This window comes from Eimeria mitis, genomic scaffold (genome assembly GCF_000499745.2).
Source record: "Eimeria mitis Houghton genomic scaffold, Emh_scaff24, whole genome shotgun sequence".
NCBI classification, from domain to species: Eukaryota; Apicomplexa; class Conoidasida; order Eucoccidiorida; family Eimeriidae; genus Eimeria; species Eimeria mitis.
Genome location: NW_013570736.1, coordinates 50648 through 72985, shown reverse-complemented (window position 1 = coordinate 72985; position 22338 = coordinate 50648). Strand labels below are relative to the sequence as shown.

Genomic DNA, 22338 nt, shown 5'->3' with positions numbered 1-22338 from the left:
TCGAATTGGGTCCTCCCCATTCGTACACTGCGCCGTTTCCTAAAGTCATGCGCAACATACACAACACAAGCAGCCTTGACCGGTCACTAAAATGTCTCACATGGCGCGTTTTAAATGCCGTTTTGCGCTTTGGATGGAGGCGCCCTCACGCACTGGTTGTAAGGGGACCTACTCGCGACAGCGAGAGAATGGCATGCGCCTAATGCGCAGCTCTCGAGTGGCAGATCTGCACGAGCGAAGAACTCAGCCAAAAGAGGATAGTTTGATTCCCCGCCAGAAGCCATCACCTGCAACGCATGCAACGAGCAAAGGTGCACTGCAGTCGACAAGACACGAATAATGGAACGTTTACAACGTTCCCAGCAGACCCCAGCTTCCCTGCCGCTGAGAGTCCCTTACTAATCGAGACTCGCTAACGGAATTGGCAAGCATAGATCGCCTGCTGCGACATACCGCCTTATCTCTGCTCAGCTGCAGGCAATTGTTTCGTCCCCACAGCCAGAGGGCACCCTCAGGCGTTAACAAGCCGCAGTGGTAAGTCCCGCACATCACCTTGGGGAGTTGCAAAGGATCATTCATGGAAAAGCGGGGGGGTTGCAAACCCGCTGTAGCTTCGCTACAGTTCATCTTCTCTGAGGCGTCCTGAGCGACCTCAAAAGGTCTCAAAGGGAAGTGGGACCGGTCCACTCCCATCTCTTCCATGTTTTTTCTGAGTGTTTCAAGCTGCTGCAACTGCTCTTCCTCGATGCGGCGTTTGACATCGAGGGGACTCGGGGAAAGTATGCCATGGAAGAACTCCAGTTCCCGAAAAACCTGGCTACTGACGAGCATCCCCGAACCATTTATCCCAAAATCTGCTGCACCAGAGCTGAACACTCTCCCGGTGCCTAAAAAAACAAAATCAAAGCAGATATTTACAAGGACACAGTTGAGGAGTAGACAGCTAAATGCCTCCAGAGACCCCTCTGGATCAAGCGCTCGAAATATTTTTCTAGGGGGTTGGCAAATTCAAAAGAGCCCACAGGAAAGGAAGAATCGCGAAATCCTCCCAGAAGGAAAACGGAAACACCTACTTGTAACTACACACGTGCTGGCTGTCCCACACGCCACGTCCACAACGAACTCTCCAGAATTGATGAACTGAGTACAGGAAGCAACAGGCGGAAGCGCAGTACCTAGGGACGCTTCTTACGGGCCCGTAAGGCGCATCATGCTGTATTTTACAGCGCTATATGTAGCGAGAGGCAGGATAGTAATCAACAAATGTAAAAATAACTCACCTGGACTACAGGTGTTGGCCTACATCGCTGTTTGCTGTCTCCATGACCCAACGGGCTTCCCGCTCCCCACGAGCCCCCCTTTCCCCAAGTATACAAGACACCGTGTGAAGTCAATGCAGCAAAGTGGTGCTTCCCAGCAGCCACCTTCACAAATCTGGGATGCGTGTCGGTCCCTGCTTCCATATGCGGGCGTGGAGCTAGTTCAACTCCCAACGCCAGACAGATACCGAGGTCCTCACTTCGCCGGCAGTGCTGAATGAAGTCATTCATCGAAACACCCGAAAGTTCCACAGGCTCAGGCGTAATCTCACGCAGAATCAACTTNGAATGAAGTCATTCATCGAAACACCCGAAAGTTCCACAGGCTCAGGCGTAATCTCACGCAGAATCAACTTCGCTGAAGAACTCCGTTCAGGGTCGGGCAAGCTTAAGGGTGCCCCAAACAGTTTACCCTCAGAAAGGGCCAACATCTCCGTACCCCCAACAGCCAAACTCTCTCCTCTTGAGTTGCCTGGAAGCAGCACCTCGACCAGTGGCTCTACTCTGTCTCGGTGCCCCAAACCCAACAAGTTACGCCAGAAAGTGGGTATCTCCGGGAGTCTTGCCAGCCACACCCGACGTATGGCCGTAGTCGTCGTAGACAAGTGGCGATGGAAAGAATTTCGCATATCAAAAGTATCGTAGAGTTCGCTGGCGAGCAGTGTTCTCACTGCATAAGGGGTTCCTGATGAACTGCTCTTTGTTCCTGTGCACGAGTAGAGGCCTCGGGAGAGAGCTTTACAAGGTTCTCCTCCTAGGTGCGGCGGGACCCGAGGACGCTGCCACTCAGAGGCACCACTGGCCACCGTGAAGACGGAACGATAACTGAGCACCCCCCATGACGGGGGCAGTGAGCTTCGTATATTGATCAAATCAAAGGACCTGATAGCCCGATGGGGGCAGGGACCAAGTGATCGCCCGGCAACGCCCGAGGCCCTGAAGGGGAGCGGTAGCCGCCTCATTGCAGGCCAAATCGCAAGACGAGTGACCACAAATTTACCATATGCTTTTGCACGCCCCCCCCGCCCCCCTCACGGCCTCGAGGAGAAACGGAAGTGTCTGCTGGTGAAACCTTCCCGGGGCAATGCCCACTGACCGCCATCAGTCTCCACCTCCCCTTTGCCAGCTCTTCAGCGCGTCATCATACCGGCTGTGCTGATACAAGTAAGCGATAATGCTTTTCCTTAGAGAAGTGGGGTTGAGCATCAGCAGAGGATATCCCAGGCAGATGGATACTCATAGGAGAGACAACGCAGTCTGTGTGGGAACTGGTCAGCTCCTAGTAAAGAAACTATAGCAAATTATACTCTAGAGCGCAGCATAGGGAGGACATGCGCAGAAACTCGCACTCCATCATGCGTTCCCTCGCACGAGTAACAAGGGGGTGTATGATAGATCCCAGAGATTGGAGGAGGTCTCCAGTGTGTAGTTGCCTGAAGTCCTTCTTTCCTAAAGGAAGAAGGAAAACAAAAAGAAATCCTCTACAAGACGGTATCCGATAAACTGGGAGCTCCCGTCCGCAGAAGCAGCAGCCGGGGCCCCGCGGCTAGACCCAGATCTGTGGCCTTCATTAATTTGTTGCCTGAGTCTTCTTTTCAGAATTGTTTGGATACATTTGGCAGATAACATAGTTATTGGTGGAGATGTTAAGTGGGCTGGAAGCTTTGCTTCAAGAACCGAAGCGCTTGGTTCTCTGTCTCGGCGGTCGAGCCCTTCTCGTTGAGTCTATTGACTGGCGTTGAGCGTTAACATGCGGGCGGCTTCCTCTTCTCTCTTCCCTTCTCCCAATACCAAACAGTCACCTGCTCCTCTCGCGCTTCCTATCGAACAGTTTCGCCTCCTCCGCTCCCTCCGGGACGGCATTTCTTGCATCTGTAGACCATCGGACCACCACTGAAGCTGCAGGGCCGCACAGCTAATAGGCACGTGGGAGAGGTTAATCCGTTCGTCTTTACCTCCAGACAGGGTCTCCTGCGTCCCTTTATGAAGCAGGGCGTGGCTTTCGTTGACGTGAAGGTGTAACGGACCCAACCGGAAGGGCTCCCGATCCCCACAATTCATGCTGTTTTATATGCTGCCCTGTGGATCCAAGGTCAGTCGGAGCAGCGCCAGAGAACTAACAAGGGGTGGAAGTAGCGCAGGGCGACTCCTGGCGACTGCACCGGATTCCGTGTCGCTTTCTTTGGGTGTTTACTGCGAGGGGCCCTGATCAACAATCCAGTCCAGGTGTATTTCGTTGTACATCTGGACCCAAGTCTTCCGGCTGCTCACGCGTTTCTGTGGGAGTTAGAGGGGTTACTGCAGAGGCTGTATCTCTTCTGCTGCGGCCATTCTGAGCTGAGTGTTAGAAGTGCTTGTGTGTCGACGTCGCACACACAGGAAGAGTTGACAGAGGGGCACGGAAGTGCCCACTGGCAGAAGATGCAGGTGGAGGAGGACATGTCAGGAGAAGGGGGAGAGTTGGCACGCGGGAGATTCCACGATGGCCCGTGCACAGATTCCCATTGGAATGAGGCCAGCGATATCAGGTCACGGATAGAAGGCACGTCATAACTTGCGTCGTGGCGCATAGCACAAGGATTGATACAGACACGGACATTTCCGTGGTGTGCTCGAGGATTCACTGGATTTATGAGTGCTGCGGTTGTGTGTGCGCAGCGTGCCCGGTGCACATGAGCAGTGTGACGGCCTTCGCATCAGCCCTCGCAGCAAATATTTGCGTTGCTGTTGATGGATCAGCGGCTTTCTGCTTCGTGAGAGACGTTGAGACGGAACAGCTGATAGGGGCATATGCAACTCGTCCCCCCATTTTATCCGTTCAGCAGACCTGCCCGACAGCGAAGGGAGACGGTAATCATGGCGAATGCGTGCATGCTCTCTCCCAACCCAGCAGGGCCTTGAGCAAGCAGAAAACAGTGAAGTCTATTCACCCGAAGAGGGCTTTGAGCTTGCAGAGCTGTTTCAATTCCCTCACGGTAGAGGCCGGTAGGCGTGCTTGTAGCTTCTTCCTGTCCGTAGTGTACATAAGGCAACTGCTAATAGTAGGAACATAACTGTAGGTTATATAATCGGGCTTCTCGTTTTGCCAGAAGCGCACCTGAACAGTTAGCAAAAACTGAGAGTAGGCATCGCCGGCACCAATGCCCATGTACCTTTTCTAAGGAGAAATTATATCTGGTTATTTGTGTTTGGGCAAAAATGCATGCGGATTCCCTGAACTTCTGTGTGTTTTGTTGCTGCTGACCAGAGACGAGTCATGCGTGCAGTGGCGGCCCACCATGTGGGGAGCCTTTGCTGGGGAATGCGAGCGAAGAAGCTGCAACCCTTCTCTCTGCTCTGTTTGCTGAAGACGCCAGAGCCAGTAACTCGTGTTCGCTGCGCCCAGCACAACCACAGGCGGAGGGTGAAGAAGCTTCACGAGCATCATCGCAAAGTGTGTCGAATGTTAAATCGTTCCGACAGTCGTGCTGTGAGGAGACTGCCACCAGGCCCTCAAATATGAGTGGGTGTCAGCCTCAAGAAGGAAGCAGTCCAGACGACCCGACGACCGCGAAGCCAAGCGCTGGGAGTGTGCAGGCGCTGCCGCCTTTGGCTGTTCCAGAGCTGATTGCGGTGTCGTCTGATAGTTTAGTGGGGTCCCTGATGAATAACCTGAAGGATGGCACTGGAGTGAGCAGGATCTCCATGCACTTTAGGACTGTATTCCTTTTCCCTTCCTGCCCCTTTTCGGATGCTGTGAAGCTGTATGTAAAAGAAGTAGTAGGAATCTTGTGTGAATCCTGCGCTCCGTCGATCCATCCCTCACAAACGGATCGCTGCGTTGTACGGATGGTTAGCAGAGGGACTTTAGTCTGCTCTGTGCGCATAACGTTTGTGCAGACATATTGCTATGAGCCAACAACAGGGAGATTGTCGCCAGCGAAGGCGTCGCCGCAGACCAGCCAGTGTGGGGGATCCCGGTGAGGCGCACGAGCACGGAGCCATACCTTTAATAGGCAATCATGAGCTGTTCAGTGCCACCTCTCTGCAGGATTTCTATCGTTTAGAGACTTGCTGTTAATTGTCCTGCTGCCTCTTCAAAGGGAAGGTTATTTAACAGTTGGATTTTGGCGCCGTGCATCTGCAGAGATTCGTTCCCCTCTGGGACGGCTAAGGGCCTCATCATTGCTTGCCGCATGGAAGACGAAGGAGCACGAAGTGCATGCGCAGCCATGGCAGAAGCCCGTGTAGCTTACGTGGGTCCAGGTCCAGACGCCAGGAGATTGCCTTCACATCTTACTGGAGTTCCTACCGCTGCATCGCATCAAGGTGCTCAACCAGATGGTGCAGCTCTTGGAAATCGGCTAGCATCTGTAGAATCGGTCAACACGGGGGACGTTTTGAAGAGTTCGATGTTGCCCCACACAGCTGGACGGGCACACCAGGCTAATCCTTCTCGAACATCCAAGGGTCTGCATGGTACTATTCCTTTGCTTTTTTCGGCGACAATTGAACAGCCAACTGCTGCGGTGCACGATGGCGCGACTTTCCGGTTCCCGGAAGTTCCGGCTAGTGGCCGAGTTTCAGGGATTCCAGGAGAGACGCACTTTGCAATCCCTTCCCCGCGTAGAACCGTTTGCACTGATAATGTAAGATATATTGATACCTGGAACTTGGCGCTAAGGGTTTCAAGCTGCATAGGGCTCGCGTTGTATTGGCGGGTTTGTGGCCGTGCAATAGGCTTCTTTCCGAATGAGTCATTTCTGTTTTCTAGTTCTCTTACGTGGTTCTGTGATATTAGGGAAGCATGAATTGTGGGCGTTGTGCCTTGTGCAGCCGCCGCTGACAGCGCAGCCAGGCCTGGGCGTGTCTGTAACACCTGTGAGGTCAGTTGCAGCTGACTTCCCCAATGAGCGGCCGCCCGTGGATAAGGACGGCCACGACGACAATTTTGACGTAACGTCAACGTTGCACTCTACCGACTTGGAGACGACCCTAGGAATCGTTTTTTGCCTCAACCCCAAAAGGGCTGATGCACAGCCCTTGCTGAAGGCGATCGCTAAAGTATGCGCTCCTCCAATGGCTCTTCTCCTCCAGCAACAATGGCTTCGCAGGGACAGGTTCAAGCGTGTTCTCCAGCTCGAACTTCACCGCACTGTATTCCAGGTCAGCTTTGCACGGAGTTTCACTTCATCCGGTATCTTTCAGTCTCACCCTCCATTTTCAGTACGAAATACTGGGATTTAGGCAGCTTCTCCCGCTTTCATCCTTTGTGTGTACGGGTTGTTTCGGACGATCCGGTATAGGGCGCAACTTGCAACGGTACGTATGTTCGCCGGCCTGGAGTTCACTGGTTCCCTGCCCGTGTGTGTGCGGTTTTCACACAGGAAACCTCCATCCCGATTAGGATGATGCAGCGCCTACTGGCGTTGCTCCATGCAGCTGTTGGAGCGGAAGCTGCAGCCTTTTTCATCGCAGATACACAGAATAGGAATTTTATCTGTCTAGGAGGCCACAAGAAGTGAGAAATCATATGCAAACTACGAGAAACAGTACCCTCCGTCCTGTCCCGCACTCCTTTTCCCTGTAGTCTGGGGCCAACCCCATATATCGGAGGAAGGCTATTACTTTGTATCAATCGCTGACTACAGACATGCCTGTAGGCAGATCGCGGTGTACAGGTTGTCGATGGGTGCATGTGCACCAGCTTGGCCGCAACAGTAGACCCATAACAAGCATGCTTAACTCTCAACTTTCCGGACAGATCACTTGGATGGCAAAATTCCTATTGTTTGCGAGCTCTTATGCGTGTCAGAGCAACGGGCCTCAGTCTTAGCGGAGATCACCAGCTTCTAGGTGAGGCAGCTCGCCAGCAAGGCAGGACCGTTATCTTCAACTTCCTTCCTCAGGGATTCAACGCAGAGTATGACTCTCGTGCACGCTTCGAAAGCAAGTGAGTTCATCAATAGAAAAGCCGGGCATACTTCATTCCTTTTTACAAGGATGGGGACAGGGTAGTCTCCTGCCAATCACCCACTAGAAGCTAGCCAATGTTCTAAAGCTTCAGTATGCATGGGCGTTGGACGTTGTGACTTGCAGGCACGCTATGCTTGTCCCCCTACTAAATACGCAAGGCCATGTGAAGGCTGTCGTGGTGCTTCTTAACCGATCTCACTGCGGTTGCGAGCGCATGAAACAAGCAGCAGAAGTTGCAGAGAAAGAGTGCACTTGTGAAGGCCGCGTGCGTCTTCTCGAGCCATTGGGTCTGGCAGTGGACGCCTGGAGCGCTGAGACAGCCCCTTGTGAGAACTGTGGAAGAAGGAATATGAACGAACTGTCATACGGGGAGTTCCTCGCAACGCCACCGTCGTCCCTGGATGTTGACTGTTCCAGGCACTTTATCGGGCAAGTATCCATCAGAAGCTGTAACCGCATCATCTGTTAGGCATTTTGTGTCATCCTAATTATGGGGGGGTTCATAGATGTCTGTCGAGCTAGCCAGTCTGGCAGGGATGGTGCACACCGGATCTGATTTCCACCAGCGCGTAAATATGCTATTTCAGTTGCCAGCCAAATCAATACAGGCGAATGCAACTATCTTATGGCTGTGATATGACCCTTAACTGCAGGAATCACGAGGCTTTGATGCGAGCCGTCCAGTGTGAGATGCAGCATTGGCTAGGCGGGCAACTAACAAATGTCTGCATGGCCGGCATGAGTCTTCTTCAGCCCATGGAAACAATGGTTTCCTATGTCATGGGTGACCAACAACGAGACGCCCAGAACGCGAGAAGGCCTTTCGGCGCAGTCATGGAGCAAATCGAAGTGAGGCAGTAGCCTTTGCGTACACATTCAAAAATGGGTTGCGCTGTGCCAGTCGACATCGTTGCCAGACGGCGTGGGGGAGCATGCTTCTGCCATGGCGCATTCGTCTCACTTCGTCGCTTTTTCGTGTTCCTAAGCTAGAGTAGCTCTGGAAATGTTGCAAGTAGTACTCGCAGTGCGACATCCTGGTGTTCAGTGCAAAATATGGCGCCCCATCTTAGTGTCAGTCGTCGCCCTTCCTTGTATTGCTCCTGAGTGGTTTGAACTACGTTGGAGATGCCCTACTGATGTCCGGAGTCTATTTTGTGGGCATGTTCGGTCATTGCTGTTACAGAACTTTGTTCTTCGTGATAGGCGCAAAATGATGTTAAGCCTTCGTCGTTGTGCTTCGGTGACGGTGACGGAGCCCACTTCCTCACGCGCCCTTTCAGGTGCTATAGAGGCACGGAATTTGAATATCTCTTCTTCTGGTGAAGGCGTGGGTAAGACTCTGTGTACACCCCGCCGTCGTCATGTTTCGAACATCCCTCCTACACCGGGCACGGCTATGTCACCCAGCGGAGAGAGGAAGGCAAGCGAGCAGAATGCTCGCTTTGGAGGAGCAGAGGGGGATATCACTTCTGCAGGCCGAGGCTCCTGTGCAAGTCTCCCAATAGTTACAAACGCGGGAAGCGATGCAACAGATGACCGCTCTTCTAGCAAGTACCCTGGTACATCGCGAACTAGAATGAGAGTCAGCATGACCGGTTAAATGCATATGTTAATGTATGCATACCTCGTGGAGAAGTGGTGAAGTTGTGGGACATGCAGAGGAGACTGTATGGTTAAGGCTTTTTATGCCGACTGTGGGTTGTATTGCTGTCCTGCAGAGCAAGAAGTGCGACTACTTCATTCGAGCAGCGCCCCGCTTGTTCTCTATTCGGGATTGCGCCACTCCTCCACAGGAGGAGAAGAGTTAACATCTGGAATGCAGCTTGCACAGGGTATAACGTCGGATGAAGGGCTGGCATTCCGACATAGGAGAAGCACCTCCCTTCCCTCTCTTGTCTTCTCTGCGACCCTTCAAAAGTGCACCAGGCCTTTTGATGCCATCCGCAAACAGGTATTGACCGGCTGTATACGTGACAGTTGCGGGCTTGAGTGCGTCCTTTGTGTTTGTACTACGCCTTTTCCTCTTTCCTAGCGACACTTGTGCTTGACTCTGATCTGAAATTTGCATCGTGATTACGTTGCAGCGGGTTGTGCACTGCCCGTACTTACTGTCTACTGCGCAGCTCTCTTTGGAGCCCTATCGACGGTTGGATCTGGATATTTGGCGGCGCACAGGGGACGAACTACAATTGTTCTTTTTTCTTGCTTTAGAGGAGCTTGGAGTGATGGTGAAAAGTGAAAAGGCTGGCCTGCAAGCATTTTTTGCCCTGATTCGCGATGCATACCACACCGACAACCCATACCACAATTTCTACCACGCAATGCACGTAGCTCAGGTGTGTGGTGATTTCCTGAAGTAGCACAGTAAGGGAAACTTCGAGGCTTCGTTATGTGCCTGCTGGCACCGGACACGGGACTGTATCATTAGGCAGTGCTTCATTATGGAATTCGTGGCTGGCATTCCATGTGCTGTTGATTGCCGCAGATGTGCTGGCTTTTCCTGACCCGATACTCTTGCAGAGACGCTTTGACGCTCACAGAGCAGCTCGGCTTAATGCTGGCGGGTGAGTGCTTCTACCAATAGTAGCGTATGGGGACTAGATGAATGCGCTTAGCATGCATTGGCTTTCTGTGGTGTAGTTTATCTCAAGTAGCTTTTGCAGGCGTCTTCGCATAGTAAATACTCTAGATGGAGCTGAATTGTACATATTTGCATGCAGACGCTCCAGTGTGCTTTCTGTATTAAGCCCTTTTCTAAGCATACACGAAAGGGGCTTTTTTATGTGTGGGCGTTTTCTGGCATCTCAGCTTTGACGCATGATGTTGACCACCCAGGAGTAAACAATAGCAGCCTCATTGAGGAGCACCACCCTCTTGCGATCGTCTACAATGACAAGGCAGTTCTAGAGAATCACCATGCTTCTTTCGCTACCAGCGCGTGAGACTGCCTCCCCGTTTGGCCGATCATCTGCTTCGTTCCGTTTTGGCTTCATTACCACTTCGAAATTTTAGCTTTTAACATTCTTCCGTCATCTAGACGGTTGCCTCTGTCTGTCTATACGGCTGGTTGATCTTCGACTGAACTTGCTTGCAGCATGATGAAACTTGGGCTATTCTCTCGCAAGACCAAAGCCACGAGAAAACCGCCGTGTCCTGGATCCTCAGCCTTCTCAAGTGATGCTTCAGTAGGGAGTGGGGCGCAGCCCTTTCTGGTCTCTTCAGCTTGTGCAGCGGTGCGTCAGCAGCATGAAGGCGAAGACGATTGCGCAGATGATGAGGATGAACACACATTTTATCCATCCTTCGCGGAAGTTCGTAGAGTTCTTATAACCTGCATTTTGGCAACAGACATGGAACTCTTTAGACATCATCACGAGGCAATGAGGAAGAGAGGTCAAATGAAAAGAAGTTCGTGAGAATATTTTGACCCTCCTTCGCACGTCTCTACCACTGGTTGCACGTTTATGGAGCACTAGGCGTACTTCCCTAACCGCAGTGGACCTGAATGCTGCGCTGGGATACAGCGTTTTGTAAAGCACTTGGCGGAAACAGAACACCGTGTATTTGGACTGCTGATTTGTCTCCTGTCCTCAGCTACAGGAGATTTCTTGAACAGTGATGAAGACCGCGCATTACTGACCACGTGTCTGATCCACTGTGCAGACATTAGCAACCCTTTGCTGCCTGAACGGCGGAATGTGCAGTGGGCTTCCCTCATAATTCAGGAGTTTAATGCTCAGGTCAGCGAGGCGCGTCTTCTCCAGTGATAAACCACAGTTTTTGTCTTTTGAAAGTGTCACTGTGGAGGAACTGCAGGACCAAAATCGCTAGGCAGGCGCCGAGCTGCGCAGTACGGTCTAATGTGTGGCGATGTTGGGCGTAAATTTGCGATAATTTTCGAGTTTCCTCTAGCTGAGCAAGCGTCATCGTTTGTTTGGTCTTCTTCATTGGTCTCCGTGCTTGTTGGTCGGCAGGTGGAGATGGAGAGGCACAAAGGCCTCCCAGTGACAGTCTTTATGGACACTCGCACGGAGCTGTCAAGGTGGGGCGGCACACAACTCCTGAGGTCATATGTTTCATGAAAGCGTCGGCAGTGTGTGAATTACATGCATTCAGTACTGATTAGCTGAAGACTTCTCTTTGAATGTGCAGACGTGTGCCTTGTTTTTGAATAACCAGATTTTGTTCCTGTTGAAAGCATGTTTGGAGCTGTGTGGGCATCCTGTTTGTTCGCTCTTGCAGGACGCAGTCTCAAATAGGTTTCTTATCCTTTGTTGTTCTTGACCAATTCCGCGCTCTCGCAGACTTGGTCCCTGGGGCGGAAGAGTTAGTTATTCAAGGAGAAAAAAACTTGGAAGACTGGCAAGCAGCAATGGATATTCTACGAGAAGCCGAGCGGCGGGAGGCGTGAGCGAACACTGCAGCACCTTGCTGACTTCAGGAATAATTGTATTTTCCTATTGTTACGTGCATTTTTCCCCTTTACTGATTCGTTAGTGGGGAATGTTCGTATGTTGATGATGCGCAGGTTGGGGAAAAGCGTCTCATCTCTTGACCTCCCACGGAATTTCACGTTCCGTTTAAAAAATTTGAACTTCATAGGCATGCATGGGCCCAAATGCTTTGGTCACCTCCGCAGGTGAAGCGCTTTCTATTTGCGCACTTGCGACGTTGCACCGAATCGTGATGCTTTATGTGGACTTATTTTTCCTCTGTCTGCCTTTTAAAATTGTGCGTGCAGCGACAAGTCAGACGGTTGGAGGCCACAAAGCCTGGATACTTGAACACGCGTGTCGTGGAGCGCAGATAATCGCAGTTGCATAATTTTAACTCAAGCCATTGCAAGAGCTCTTTTCCTTCTGTATCCCTTCTTGAGGGACTGCAAACTGTTGAAGGCACAAGGGCTTCTGGAGTTTGTTCAACGGCTTATATTATTAACAGCAGCGTCTTCTGGGCAGCTGTGCTTGCATCAGAGCGGTGCGCGTAACACCCAGGCACACTCAGATTCCGTGCCTTTGTCTGCAAGCATGGGCGAACGTGATAGGGCTAGCCACTCGAGGTGCTGCATTTGAACGCTTGCTTTCTCGCAGTTCAACGCGAGAGAATAATACATGCGCCTAGCATATCCTGCAGTCGGCATCGAAATAGAGTAACTTGGTTTGTCCCACAGTTACTTCAGACGACTCAGAGGCTCCGCGGTAACAGGAATATCGCCTAGAAGTCTTTTAATTTCTCGGCATTCCGGTGTAGATGCAGTTTTATTTGAAGGAGCTCGTCCACCTAGGAAAGTAAACAAAAGCATGAGAGGTGGTCTTGGCTTAGTGAGAGCAGTCGATATTTCGTTGGCTCCAACACACGAGACGGCAAGGGGGAGACACCGCGCATTGTGTTGTAGATCAACCGCCCAGGCAACAACTAGCCGCTTTTAGCACTGCTCTGCAAATGAAGCGGCTCTTGCGCACTGTCAGTACGTGTGACGTTGCTTGTCGCATGAACAGTGGCATAGGAAAACCCAACCGAATCGACGAGCCCCGCTGGGTTGTATAGGCCCTGGCCAGAACGACCACCCCGTACATGACTTTGCCTCTATATGCTGAGTATCAAGCTGAAATACATATTTGTACTACCTCAGGTGGCATTGATTCCCTACATCACGAGCAGGTAATACTACTCAATAGGGAAACGCTTGGCCCTAACTGGCAATGGCCAAACTGGCCTTTAGCAGAAGAAACAGGACGTTAGCTGGAACATGGTGCTGTTTATATAGGCCGAACTACTTGATACGTCTTCTCTAGAGTGTGCAATATCCCAATAGACTGTGCTGCGGAATAAACCTGGGATGCGTTCTAGACTTGCTGGCCTGGAGCGAAGCTAGCCTGTAGGCTTGCTGCTTCTGTGGGGCTGGTAAGTGCGTGACTGCACTCCTCTGTTCGCCTCCTCACAAGGCACAATACGATTCACAAAAAATACTGCATAATTCATCGGTCCAAGCAAATTCAAGCCCGCCAGCGCACCACGCTGGCCCTGAAAACCAGGAGGTAAATGTCTGTCTTCTTTGTCAATGCAGCAAGAACTTTCAAACCGGATGCTTCACTAGGCTGCAAAGCAGCAATATGGGCATTTAAACAAGCTACAACCTCCAGAGTGCCCGCCCCAAATGGGGAGGCGTCGGTCAGAAAGATTGCAGTTCACTATACACTGCTTTTCTGCCATAAGCCAGAAAGCCCGAAGCATCGACTGCATATTTCCAGTGGCGAGTTCATGCAGCTTGCAAGCGCCACTGGTTCAAACATACGCGCAGGAAGGTACTGGGAAGGTCTTGTTTGAAGCCAGGTGCATGTAGCACGGCTGCAATGCACTGCGACCCTCCCTCTGTACTGTAGTTATGCACTGGTTTTCCAAAAAGAACATAAAAAATAAACTCAGGCGTTCAAAACGCCTCATTGGCGGAAGTACGAACCATGCAGCATCATCTATACAACTAGCACACCGCAGCGCTCCTCTCACGTGGATGCACTGCCGCAGCACTTCCCTTAAGGCTGAACGAACATACAGGCAAAGGTGTTTGAGGCATTATACTATCCCTGCAGTGAATCACGACAGCCGTGGGGATGGCGCTGAAATTTTATGTGGGCACTATAGTGCACGCTGACGATGCATGCCTTGCCGTCACCTCGAACCCTATGGATGCTCTTTCGGGTCGGGGCTGGCTTTTGTTTCTCCCCCTTGCTCCGTCGACTCGCGAGGCCGTCGTGCCTCCTGAATGATCCTCTGCTTCTCCGCATCAGGAGGCTGCGGGGCTTTTAAATACAGGCATCCGTTTGCGGGGACATCTAACCACAAGCAATATGGCCAGCCCAACCTGAAAACAAAGTCGAAATGGAAATTGACGCGGGAAAAGGATGCAGCGAGGAGTTAGATACTCTAGCAGATGCCAGCTGCCTCTAAAGCAGATGTGAATGTCGCAACAATTTGCAGAAAAGATATATTGTACAGTCAAGTTCCTTCGCGACAAAAAGTGCATACCACCATGTTCAAGTAGGCGTACGTTGTTGTGCTCGCTATGGCGCAGAAAAATCAAGTAGTTTAACAAGCTCACCTGCCACCCTGAGTTGTGTGAACATAGGAGCCATTGCCCATCCCACACATGCCACCTGCATATTTCCAATCATCTGAATTCAACAGCAGCTGCCACTCTCCGCCATGAGGAACTCCAACGGGATATCTGAAAAATGCACACTGAAAATTCCAGTCGTCGACTGTTCCCAAGCATGTCGCCTTGCATTTGGCGTACGCAGAGCTGAATTGTATCTCGGCTACCCTACGAAGAAATTTTCCTTTTCGTATGGAAAATAGAATACACAGTGTTTACACGCATGTACATTATGCATGTGTCCTCTCGTGTGAACCGGTGGCGCCTCCCTCGAAAGAAGTCGACTAACCTGTAGTACGCCTGAGGAGAAAAATTGCAAACCACTAAAATATCATTGAACCAGAATTCGTACGAGCGGAGGAACGCCACAATGCAATCGTTGTTGTTGTCGCAATCCGTCCACTTAAAGTTCCAGGTCTCATCATCTCCTGCATGCAGCGCCGGTTGAGTTCTGTAGAGACCCAGAAGGTCTGATACCCAAATACAAAGCTTTTTCCGCAGTTCTTCATCGCCTTCGTGCCAGTCAACAGACCTGATTTCATATCCCAAACAGTACGCAACGACAGGATGGGGGAAGTGCAGATAGGCACCGAAAATACCGCACGACGGCAGCACCAAGAGGCGCAGAGGAAGGAGGCAAGATGAACAATATCGACTGAGCATATCTCTGAAGGGTATCCTAGCAGCGCAGAAGAAGGGACGGAGCAAGTGGGCAGCGAACCTGTTGTCCTTCCACTCTCTCCCTTGGCCAATCTCCCCTCCCATGAAGATGAGAGGCCTGCCTGGCATTCCTATCTGGAAGCCGTAGAGTGTTTTGAGAGTTCGTATGCGGTCCTCAAAAGGGGTTCCTAGGTACCCGCACTTGTCTAATAGACTCCCCTTTCCACTCACCACCTCATCATGAGACAGTGGCAGAATCCACCTACACAACCAAAGACAAAAACCGCACTTTAGGATGTGAACAATAAATGCGAATATCGTTCTCCTTGACGGNAGCGCGTGCCAAGATGTGACAAACCTCTCGTGTGCCATGTAGAGGCCCCTGAATGTGAGCTTGTTGTGGCATTTCCGTCGATTTTCAACGGGGCAGCACAAGTAGGAAAGCGTGTCATTCATCCACCCCAAATCCCACTTGGCATCGAAACCGAGACCTGCAGAGCCGTGATGGGATTAAAAGCACAGCAGTACAACAGGCTTTAGGGCATAGCAATGCATAGCAAGCTGGGCGAACCAATGCTTCGTGCGTGCGAGCTGCAGAGCCCTCTACATTATTCCATTGCAGATGAAACATTCTTGGTAGAATTGCTGACGTAGGAGACGCAGGGGTATATGTTTACGCGGTTCTCACCGTCCTTTTTGTCTGTAACCCCTCTCCAGCTGGTACTCTCTTCCGCCATAGTAAAAACTCCGGGAAATTCTTTATGCACTACCCAGTTTAATTCTTGAAGCAGGGAAATGGCTTGCAAGTTCGCGTCCCCTCCGTGTTCGTTTGGAAGCCAGTCTCCATCTTCTTTCTGGTGATTTTTGTAAAGCATGGAGGAGACCGCGTCGATGCGCAAGCCGTCTATATGGTAGCGCCTCAGCCAGTGGTAAGCGGCGCCTAACAAGAACGACCGCACCTCGTTGCGGCGGTAATTGAACACTGAACAACAGTCACAGAATCAAGACAACCGGAGCTGACAACATGAGCACCCCTGGCACTAATTCCACAAGCGCAACACACACCTCACCCCCCACGGAAAGAAAAGAGCTGACAAGATGACTGCATAGGGGGGTTTACTGCGCAGGAATTTCCAGCCCAACCCAACCGGAAGGGCGGTCCCTTCAGTGGAACAGATGCATATCCAGAGGCAACAATCATCGATAAGTCACGCATTGAGAATCGTGTGTCTCACCGGCGGTCCCCCAAAGTTTGTGCTCCCCTTCTCTAGGGTCTGCGTACTCGTAGCACGGCTCTCCGTCGTAGTAAACGAGGCCCCATGAGTCCTTACAAAAGTGTGCCGGCACAAAGTCGATGAATACTCCAATATTGGCCTGGTGCAAGGTGTCCACCAAATACTTGAAATCATCTGGAGTCCCCAAGCGGCTGTATGGCGCGTAGAGACCTGTTACCTGCACAAACATCCCAGATGCAAGAAAAAGAAAGCGGTGGTTTCTGATGACACCAGGAGTCACGCAATGCAGGTGCAATACGACAACTTAAGAAAGCAGCTCCGTCTCAGCAAACTGCAACCAGGGCACAGAGCTAATCTAATAAGCTAGACAACGGTTACGCGAACACCTCTGACAGTGGCATGCAGGCAAGACCGCACTTGGTATCCCCAGGAACCTTCGAAAGGGTGATGAGCCAGTGGCAGGAACTCCACGTGAGTAAAATTCATATTCTTTACGTGGGGAACCAGCCTGTCGGCCAGTTCTCGGTAGCCTGCGCAGGGAAACGAACCCAAAATTCGTATGTTTGTATCAACTGAATGTCTCTCTCACAGGGAGTAAGACTCTTGCCAAGGGTCACTGGGGACATGGGATGACTCTTGATTAGTGATCACGGAGATGCTGTTTACACAGTAGCCTCAGAGGGCAGCCTAAAACATACTTAGGTAACGACCGTCTTGTCCCCTCATCCAGCTTGGAAGGTGCACTTCGTAGATGGCCATGGGTTCCCTATGGAGCATATCGGTTTCTCCAAGCTTCTTGCGCCTTGCCATCCACTCCTGGTCATGCCACTGGTAGCGCGCCTCAGCCTGATCGCCGCGCGCACGCCCCCCAGGCCAAAAACATAGACCCTGAAGCCTAGGCCCAAAAACCCAATGACTCACACGTGTGCAACGGCACCCCATCCCCCAAACCAACACCCTGAATTCCAAACGCTTCGTACATTTTTGAAAGCGTCATCGCAGGCGCTGATGATGCTGGCGGTTTTGGGAGGCACTTCAAATTCTTGAGCATAGGGGTCTATCTTGATGAAGTCCGTCCCGTTTCTCGCATGGATCCTGTAACCGTATTTTTCCCCTGGGCCTAGTCCTGGAATGAACAAGTCCCAACAACCAAATTCTACCCGTTTGCGCATAGGGTGGGCACGACCGTCCCAGCCGTTCCAGTCCCCCACTACGGAGACGCAAATGCAGTTCGGAGCCCACACAGCAAAGCGAACACCAACGACGCCGTCAACTGTAATGATGTGCGACCCCATAAGGTTGTCTACATGCCAGCAGGAGCCTGATTTCACATAAAATGCGCACGTTCGCATGTGGAGATCAGGAAGGAAAGGAACACAACTAATACAGGCAGCGAGAGGAATGCACCCGAAAAGAAACAGCCCGTCGCATACATGGAGACAGAAGAAGGCTGGGAAAGAAGGTAAACAGTGAAACGGAGACAGACAAACTCAGCAAGCACACACAGTTCACACACAGTTACTGCACCAGCCGGACTCTATCCGGTAGAGTCAAAATATCCCTTCCTGCAAAACAAAACAGCTGAGACAAGAGCAGCGACTGCAGCAGCAGGGATCAGTAAGAACATGAGGACGAAATCGCACGTCTAAACGCTGCGAAATGCAGAGTTTTACCAGACTGAAAAAGCTCCAAGTTGTACTGGGGGACGGTCATGCCGAAGGAGTACGTGTCATAAATCACACGTGGGGATTCTTCTGCCTCTCCTCGCACCAAAAGCTCGTAGTCTAGGGGCACGTATGGGTCGGAGTTCTTCACTGCGGGGCCTCTAGAGGAAGCTGAAGGGTCTGTTGTGTATATCTCAAATGCCTGCGCGTACACTCGAAGCAAAGAGAGCTCTGGCCAACCTGCTGAGAATTGAAAGGGCTGACGGCAAAGCGTGCTAGCGCAGCACCGAAAAAGAATACTTCAAATACGTTAGTGCTAGGCCCTTCTTTCATGCTTGCCTTGTGAAAGAGCAATTCTCCCTTCCTCTCAAGCTTTATAGACTCTAAAGGCGGTGGTAGTCGCCAGTCTGAGACTCCTGCCCTTGGCCTGAGCTCCACATGGTTTACGTTCTTCAGCCACACACGGACAACGACGACCCTTTTGTCTGTGTCTGCGCACTCCACTTTATGGCAGCCTAGCATCCTGAAGGGGTCAGCGTGTCTCGCCAGGTTCAGTAGGTGCATGTCATACTCTGGGATGTCTGCACTAGGGGGAATTGTGTCAAGGGGAACAGCCATGAAGTGTGTTTGTTCGTGACGCTGTGCTTCCTCCACATGGTCCACCTTCGCCACGTCGTTCATATTCGTGTTTGGTTGCTCTTTTGGACCAGGCGTGGGTACATAACCGGTCGGACATGCTGTCGTCCTCTTCGAGGGGCCGAGAGCAACGGCGTCATCGTGTTTTGTCTGCTGTTGTTCATGCAATACGCCATTTGCGTGGGCGTTCTCGGAACCTTCAGTTTTCTGCGCTGCTGAGCATGAGTTGTACACCACTCCCGCTGAATCTCGAGTAGCTGCAGTGTCGGAGAGACGGACTGCTTCATTGAGGCGACCGGGCAGCGCTTCCATCGTCGTCGAGTCCCTGGTCTCCGTGCCTGCTGGGTCTTGCGAAGGGTGCTGAAACGAGGATGTGGGAGAGCAGAATTTCGTGTGGCTGCCGCTGCCTTCTTTGGGGTCGCTTCTAGCCCCTATTTGGTGTGCCTGAGTCTGCGCGCTGTCTGCCATCTCGGGTGGGAGAGCTGGAGACGTGCCTAATGATCGCTCAGGGACAGGGGAGCAAATGAGATAAGCTTGTACTAGACCTAGATGTATGTGTAGCGAAACTCCTCACTGCTGGGAACGAAGTCGACACGGAACCTGCGGTGAGGTAGTCCACGCCGATAAAGCCGACACCAGAAGCCCCTCGTGCTAATGAGGGCGGGGCTAGCCCACGAATATCACTTCTATATTTTCTCTCCCTATGTCACTGCGTAGCCCCAGTGCTCCCAAAACACCTCAGTGTTCAGTACCCTGCGCCCCGAAGACACGAGCACCGACAGAGCGGCGGATGACCCACGGGGGTCGTGAATCCGCCAGTAACAGTGAAATGGGGTAGAAGGGAGGCCGGAATATAGCGAATAAATAAATTTAACTGTTTCGCAAACGTGTTGGAGAGGAATTGTGCAACGGGAATGAAGAAGAATGCTGGCCCTCAACTGCCGCATGGTGGCCAGCTTCCTATCGCGCGACACCAGCAACTTCCTGCTATGTAATGTGACAGCAAGGCTCGGCCAACATCTGGCTTTTTCTTGATTCTCTAAGTAGAAAAGTGAATCTAAAAGAGTGTATAATTTGGGTCTCCATATAATGTGTGTTGTGTGCGAACATCGTCCCTCCCCTGGTCAATTCAGAAACGAATACCCCAGAGTCTTGCCCATCTGCCTTACTCTATCTCCATCTCCGTTCCTGCTGCTTTCCTGTGCTGCACTAGCATTCCCAGCCTGCAGCAGCACCTGCAGTACATTTTTGAAGAGAGTGTCGTCTACAGGCTGGTGGCGGTGGACGGTAGAGCAGTTTTGGCTAATATTTCCTTGTTTACCTTGGGAGTACGTCCATGCTTACTTTACATGTACTTCTGCTTGGTTTCTCCTTTGCCGTTTTTTCTGTGTAAGGGATTACCAGAGGAGCTGAACTCTTCGCAGCTCATATGGGGCACACACACTGCCGCTTCCCCTGTGGAGCTTGAGACTGCTGTCCTGTTTTTTCAGCTAACTCCACACATGTGATAGAACATGAGTGTGGGAGAGCAAAGATGTACTGGGGAGGGGAGACCGAGTAAACTTAGTAGCTAGATCCATCTTTCTACAGCTCCGCTTTCCTCTCCTGTAACAGGACCCTGTTCCTCCCTTGAGAGGAAGGGTAAGAATAGCATGAAGTTGGTAGATGTATTACTACTTGCGCAGCAGGCCAGCTACTGAGGGTCAACTAGGCGTTTTAACAATTGTTTACGGTGTTAGTGCATGCACCAACTGGGGGGCTTTTGCTTGCTTGCGTGCGGGGTTGCAGCAGGGTTTGCAACAAGGCTGCCAAGCAACTCCTGACGGGCACGCTCCTGCCTGCACCATCCCCAAGCCTTTTTGTCATGGTGCACAATAAGCCTGAAAACCAAAGGTTAAAAATGTTGCTTTTTCCGGATCCCTACCTTCAGGAAGCAGACTCTACTCCAGCTGAAGACGCTCCTCAACCAGGATCGAGGAGAGTCGTGAGCTTCGATATAGTCAAGATACATGGGGTCCCGTTACATTTGATAGCAATCCATCGTAGAGAGGGGCCGGCCTCGACTACGAACCCCACCCTTCACAGGTGGGAAGCCTGATTTGTAGCACCGATTGGTAGTGTATTTGGCTTGTTTGGAAATGGAGGGGAAGGATTTTGCATATTATTCCTATAATCTGTACAGATGATCCGGCCTTTTCCAAACACGAAAAAGAGATTGGTCAGGATCTGCAACCACATCGCTTTGGAAAATCAGCTACGCTTCGAGCCGAAAGTGCTTTTAGAGGGTGAACAATCCATGGAGAATGCATCCTGCCCTGCAGAGCGGCAAAGCATGACGGGCGCCGCTATGGGGGGGCAATCGAAGAATTCGTTGCTTCTGTGGAAGAGCACCTGTCTCTTCAGAATGTGCTCAAAGATCTACAATTACACGCCAATGGTGGTTTCATCGAAACTTTTCCGTAGCGCAGCCGTACTATGGCACTTTAAGGGATGTGCTGCAAAATAGGTGTTCCCCCAGGTAGGCACGAGAACAAGCTATGGTAGAACTAAGAAAACTTATGAACGATGGGAGGTGTCGACAGAGCGGTGCATCGGGATCTATCACTCCGTACTGAACAAAAGTCCAGCGGTGGATCAGGAGCTCGTATTTCAGCGGTTCTTAGTGGGCCCATTCTCTGGAGAGAAACTGTAGTGAATACTCACTATGATCAACGCAGCATTGCTAACTGGCAGATTGCCGTGGTCATTGCGCTGTAGTGAACATTGCTTAAACATAGAAATTGATGTGAGTACAAATTCATATTTGCTGACACAGTACTTGCTGAGTGCATTAGTTACTGCTTAAGAAAACGTGGTGTATTGTTATGACTGCGTGAGAGTCTAGAGTGAGACTTAGTGCAAAAAGATATTGCAACACGTCAGGCTGTCTTCTACCCCAGCCCCTAGGGCCGCAGCGCCGAGACAAGTTGGGATGAGAGGAGAACAAATTTTGAGCAGAGAACAAGGAAACTTTCTTTAAGCTTTGTTGGCTTTTGTTTGCTCGCCGAACCGGAGGAGACGTTTGAGGTTCTCTATCTCAGCGAACTTATCTGAGGTTGGCTGTCAGGTTGTGCTCGCCGGCCCGTTGTTCTAGGCAGTGGAGATTGACGGATATGCCCCAGAAAGGTAATTCAGAGGAATAGCCTTTCATTCAGTCCTACTTAAAGAAATATTATACTAAATAATAGTTTTCTCTATTAGTGTGTACTCAACAAGGCATAACAAGAGAAGGACTGGGGGCTTACGCATTACCAGCTTCCTTGGCCGGCATTTCCTCCATTGTCACTGTTGTATACCACCCCATCTTGTGAAGTGACTCGGATCCCTACTAGAATTCACACTTGTATTTTTCTACATTTGTGTTGTCATTGAAAGCACAACTCCGAGAGGTGCGGAAACTGTTTGGTGTGCCCAGTGATGAATGCGTGCTTCCTGTTCCAGTTCCGAGAGAACTGAACTCTCCTCCAGCAGTTTGCTATAGGGGAGCTTCTCACAGAAACAGTTTACAACTGGAAGGGCGGGAGGCGAGGGACGGAGAGGCGCATATGGTGTGAAAGGGTGAAAGACGTCGACATGATTGAGCAAAAAGTAGTGATCACACCGCTCAACCCTAGCTGAAATGGAAGACAAAGGGCTTGAAAATAACTCAGATATAGATTATATGGATAATTGGGCAG

At 51.2% G+C, this 22338-nt stretch overlaps 3 protein-coding genes across 3 annotated transcripts; 1 reads left to right on the top strand and 2 right to left on the bottom strand.

The window, feature by feature from the left end:
- Positions 1-110: 110 nt before the first annotated feature.
- On the bottom strand, positions 111-1546 carry EMH_0025800 (uncharacterized protein; the record flags this gene model as incomplete). Its single annotated transcript, XM_013496973.1, has 4 exons — positions 111-287; positions 454-887; positions 1074-1140; positions 1520-1546. The coding sequence occupies 4 exons, from the start codon at positions 1544-1546 to the stop codon at positions 111-113; spliced, it is 705 nt and encodes a 234-aa protein (XP_013352427.1).
- Positions 1547-3828: 2282 nt separating this feature from the next.
- EMH_0025690 (3', 5'-cyclic nucleotide phosphodiesterase domain-containing protein, putative) lies at positions 3829-11685 on the top strand (the record flags this gene model as incomplete). Its single annotated transcript, XM_013496972.1, has 19 exons — positions 3829-3847; positions 3978-4304; positions 4567-4988; positions 5199-5278; positions 5446-5947; positions 6135-6464; positions 6686-6819; positions 7114-7251; positions 7398-7600; positions 7981-8123; positions 8458-8833; positions 8993-9225; positions 9359-9610; positions 9760-9838; positions 10083-10212; positions 10369-10682; positions 10869-11014; positions 11249-11316; positions 11517-11685. The coding sequence occupies 19 exons, from the start codon at positions 3829-3831 to the stop codon at positions 11683-11685; spliced, it is 4065 nt and encodes a 1354-aa protein (XP_013352426.1).
- Positions 11686-13955: 2270 nt separating this feature from the next.
- EMH_0025580 (1,4-alpha-glucan branching enzyme, putative) lies at positions 13956-19090 on the bottom strand (the record flags this gene model as incomplete). The annotated part of the gene is made up of 12 exons (XM_013496971.1): positions 13956-14136; positions 14374-14499; positions 14717-14959; positions 15149-15349; positions 15446-15578; positions 15776-16069; positions 16323-16539; positions 16740-16852; positions 17021-17168; positions 17303-17643; positions 17996-18188; positions 18434-19090. 12 exons carry the CDS (start codon positions 19088-19090, stop codon positions 13956-13958), a joined length of 2847 nt encoding a protein of 948 aa, XP_013352425.1.
- Positions 19091-22338: the final 3248 nt, after the last annotated feature.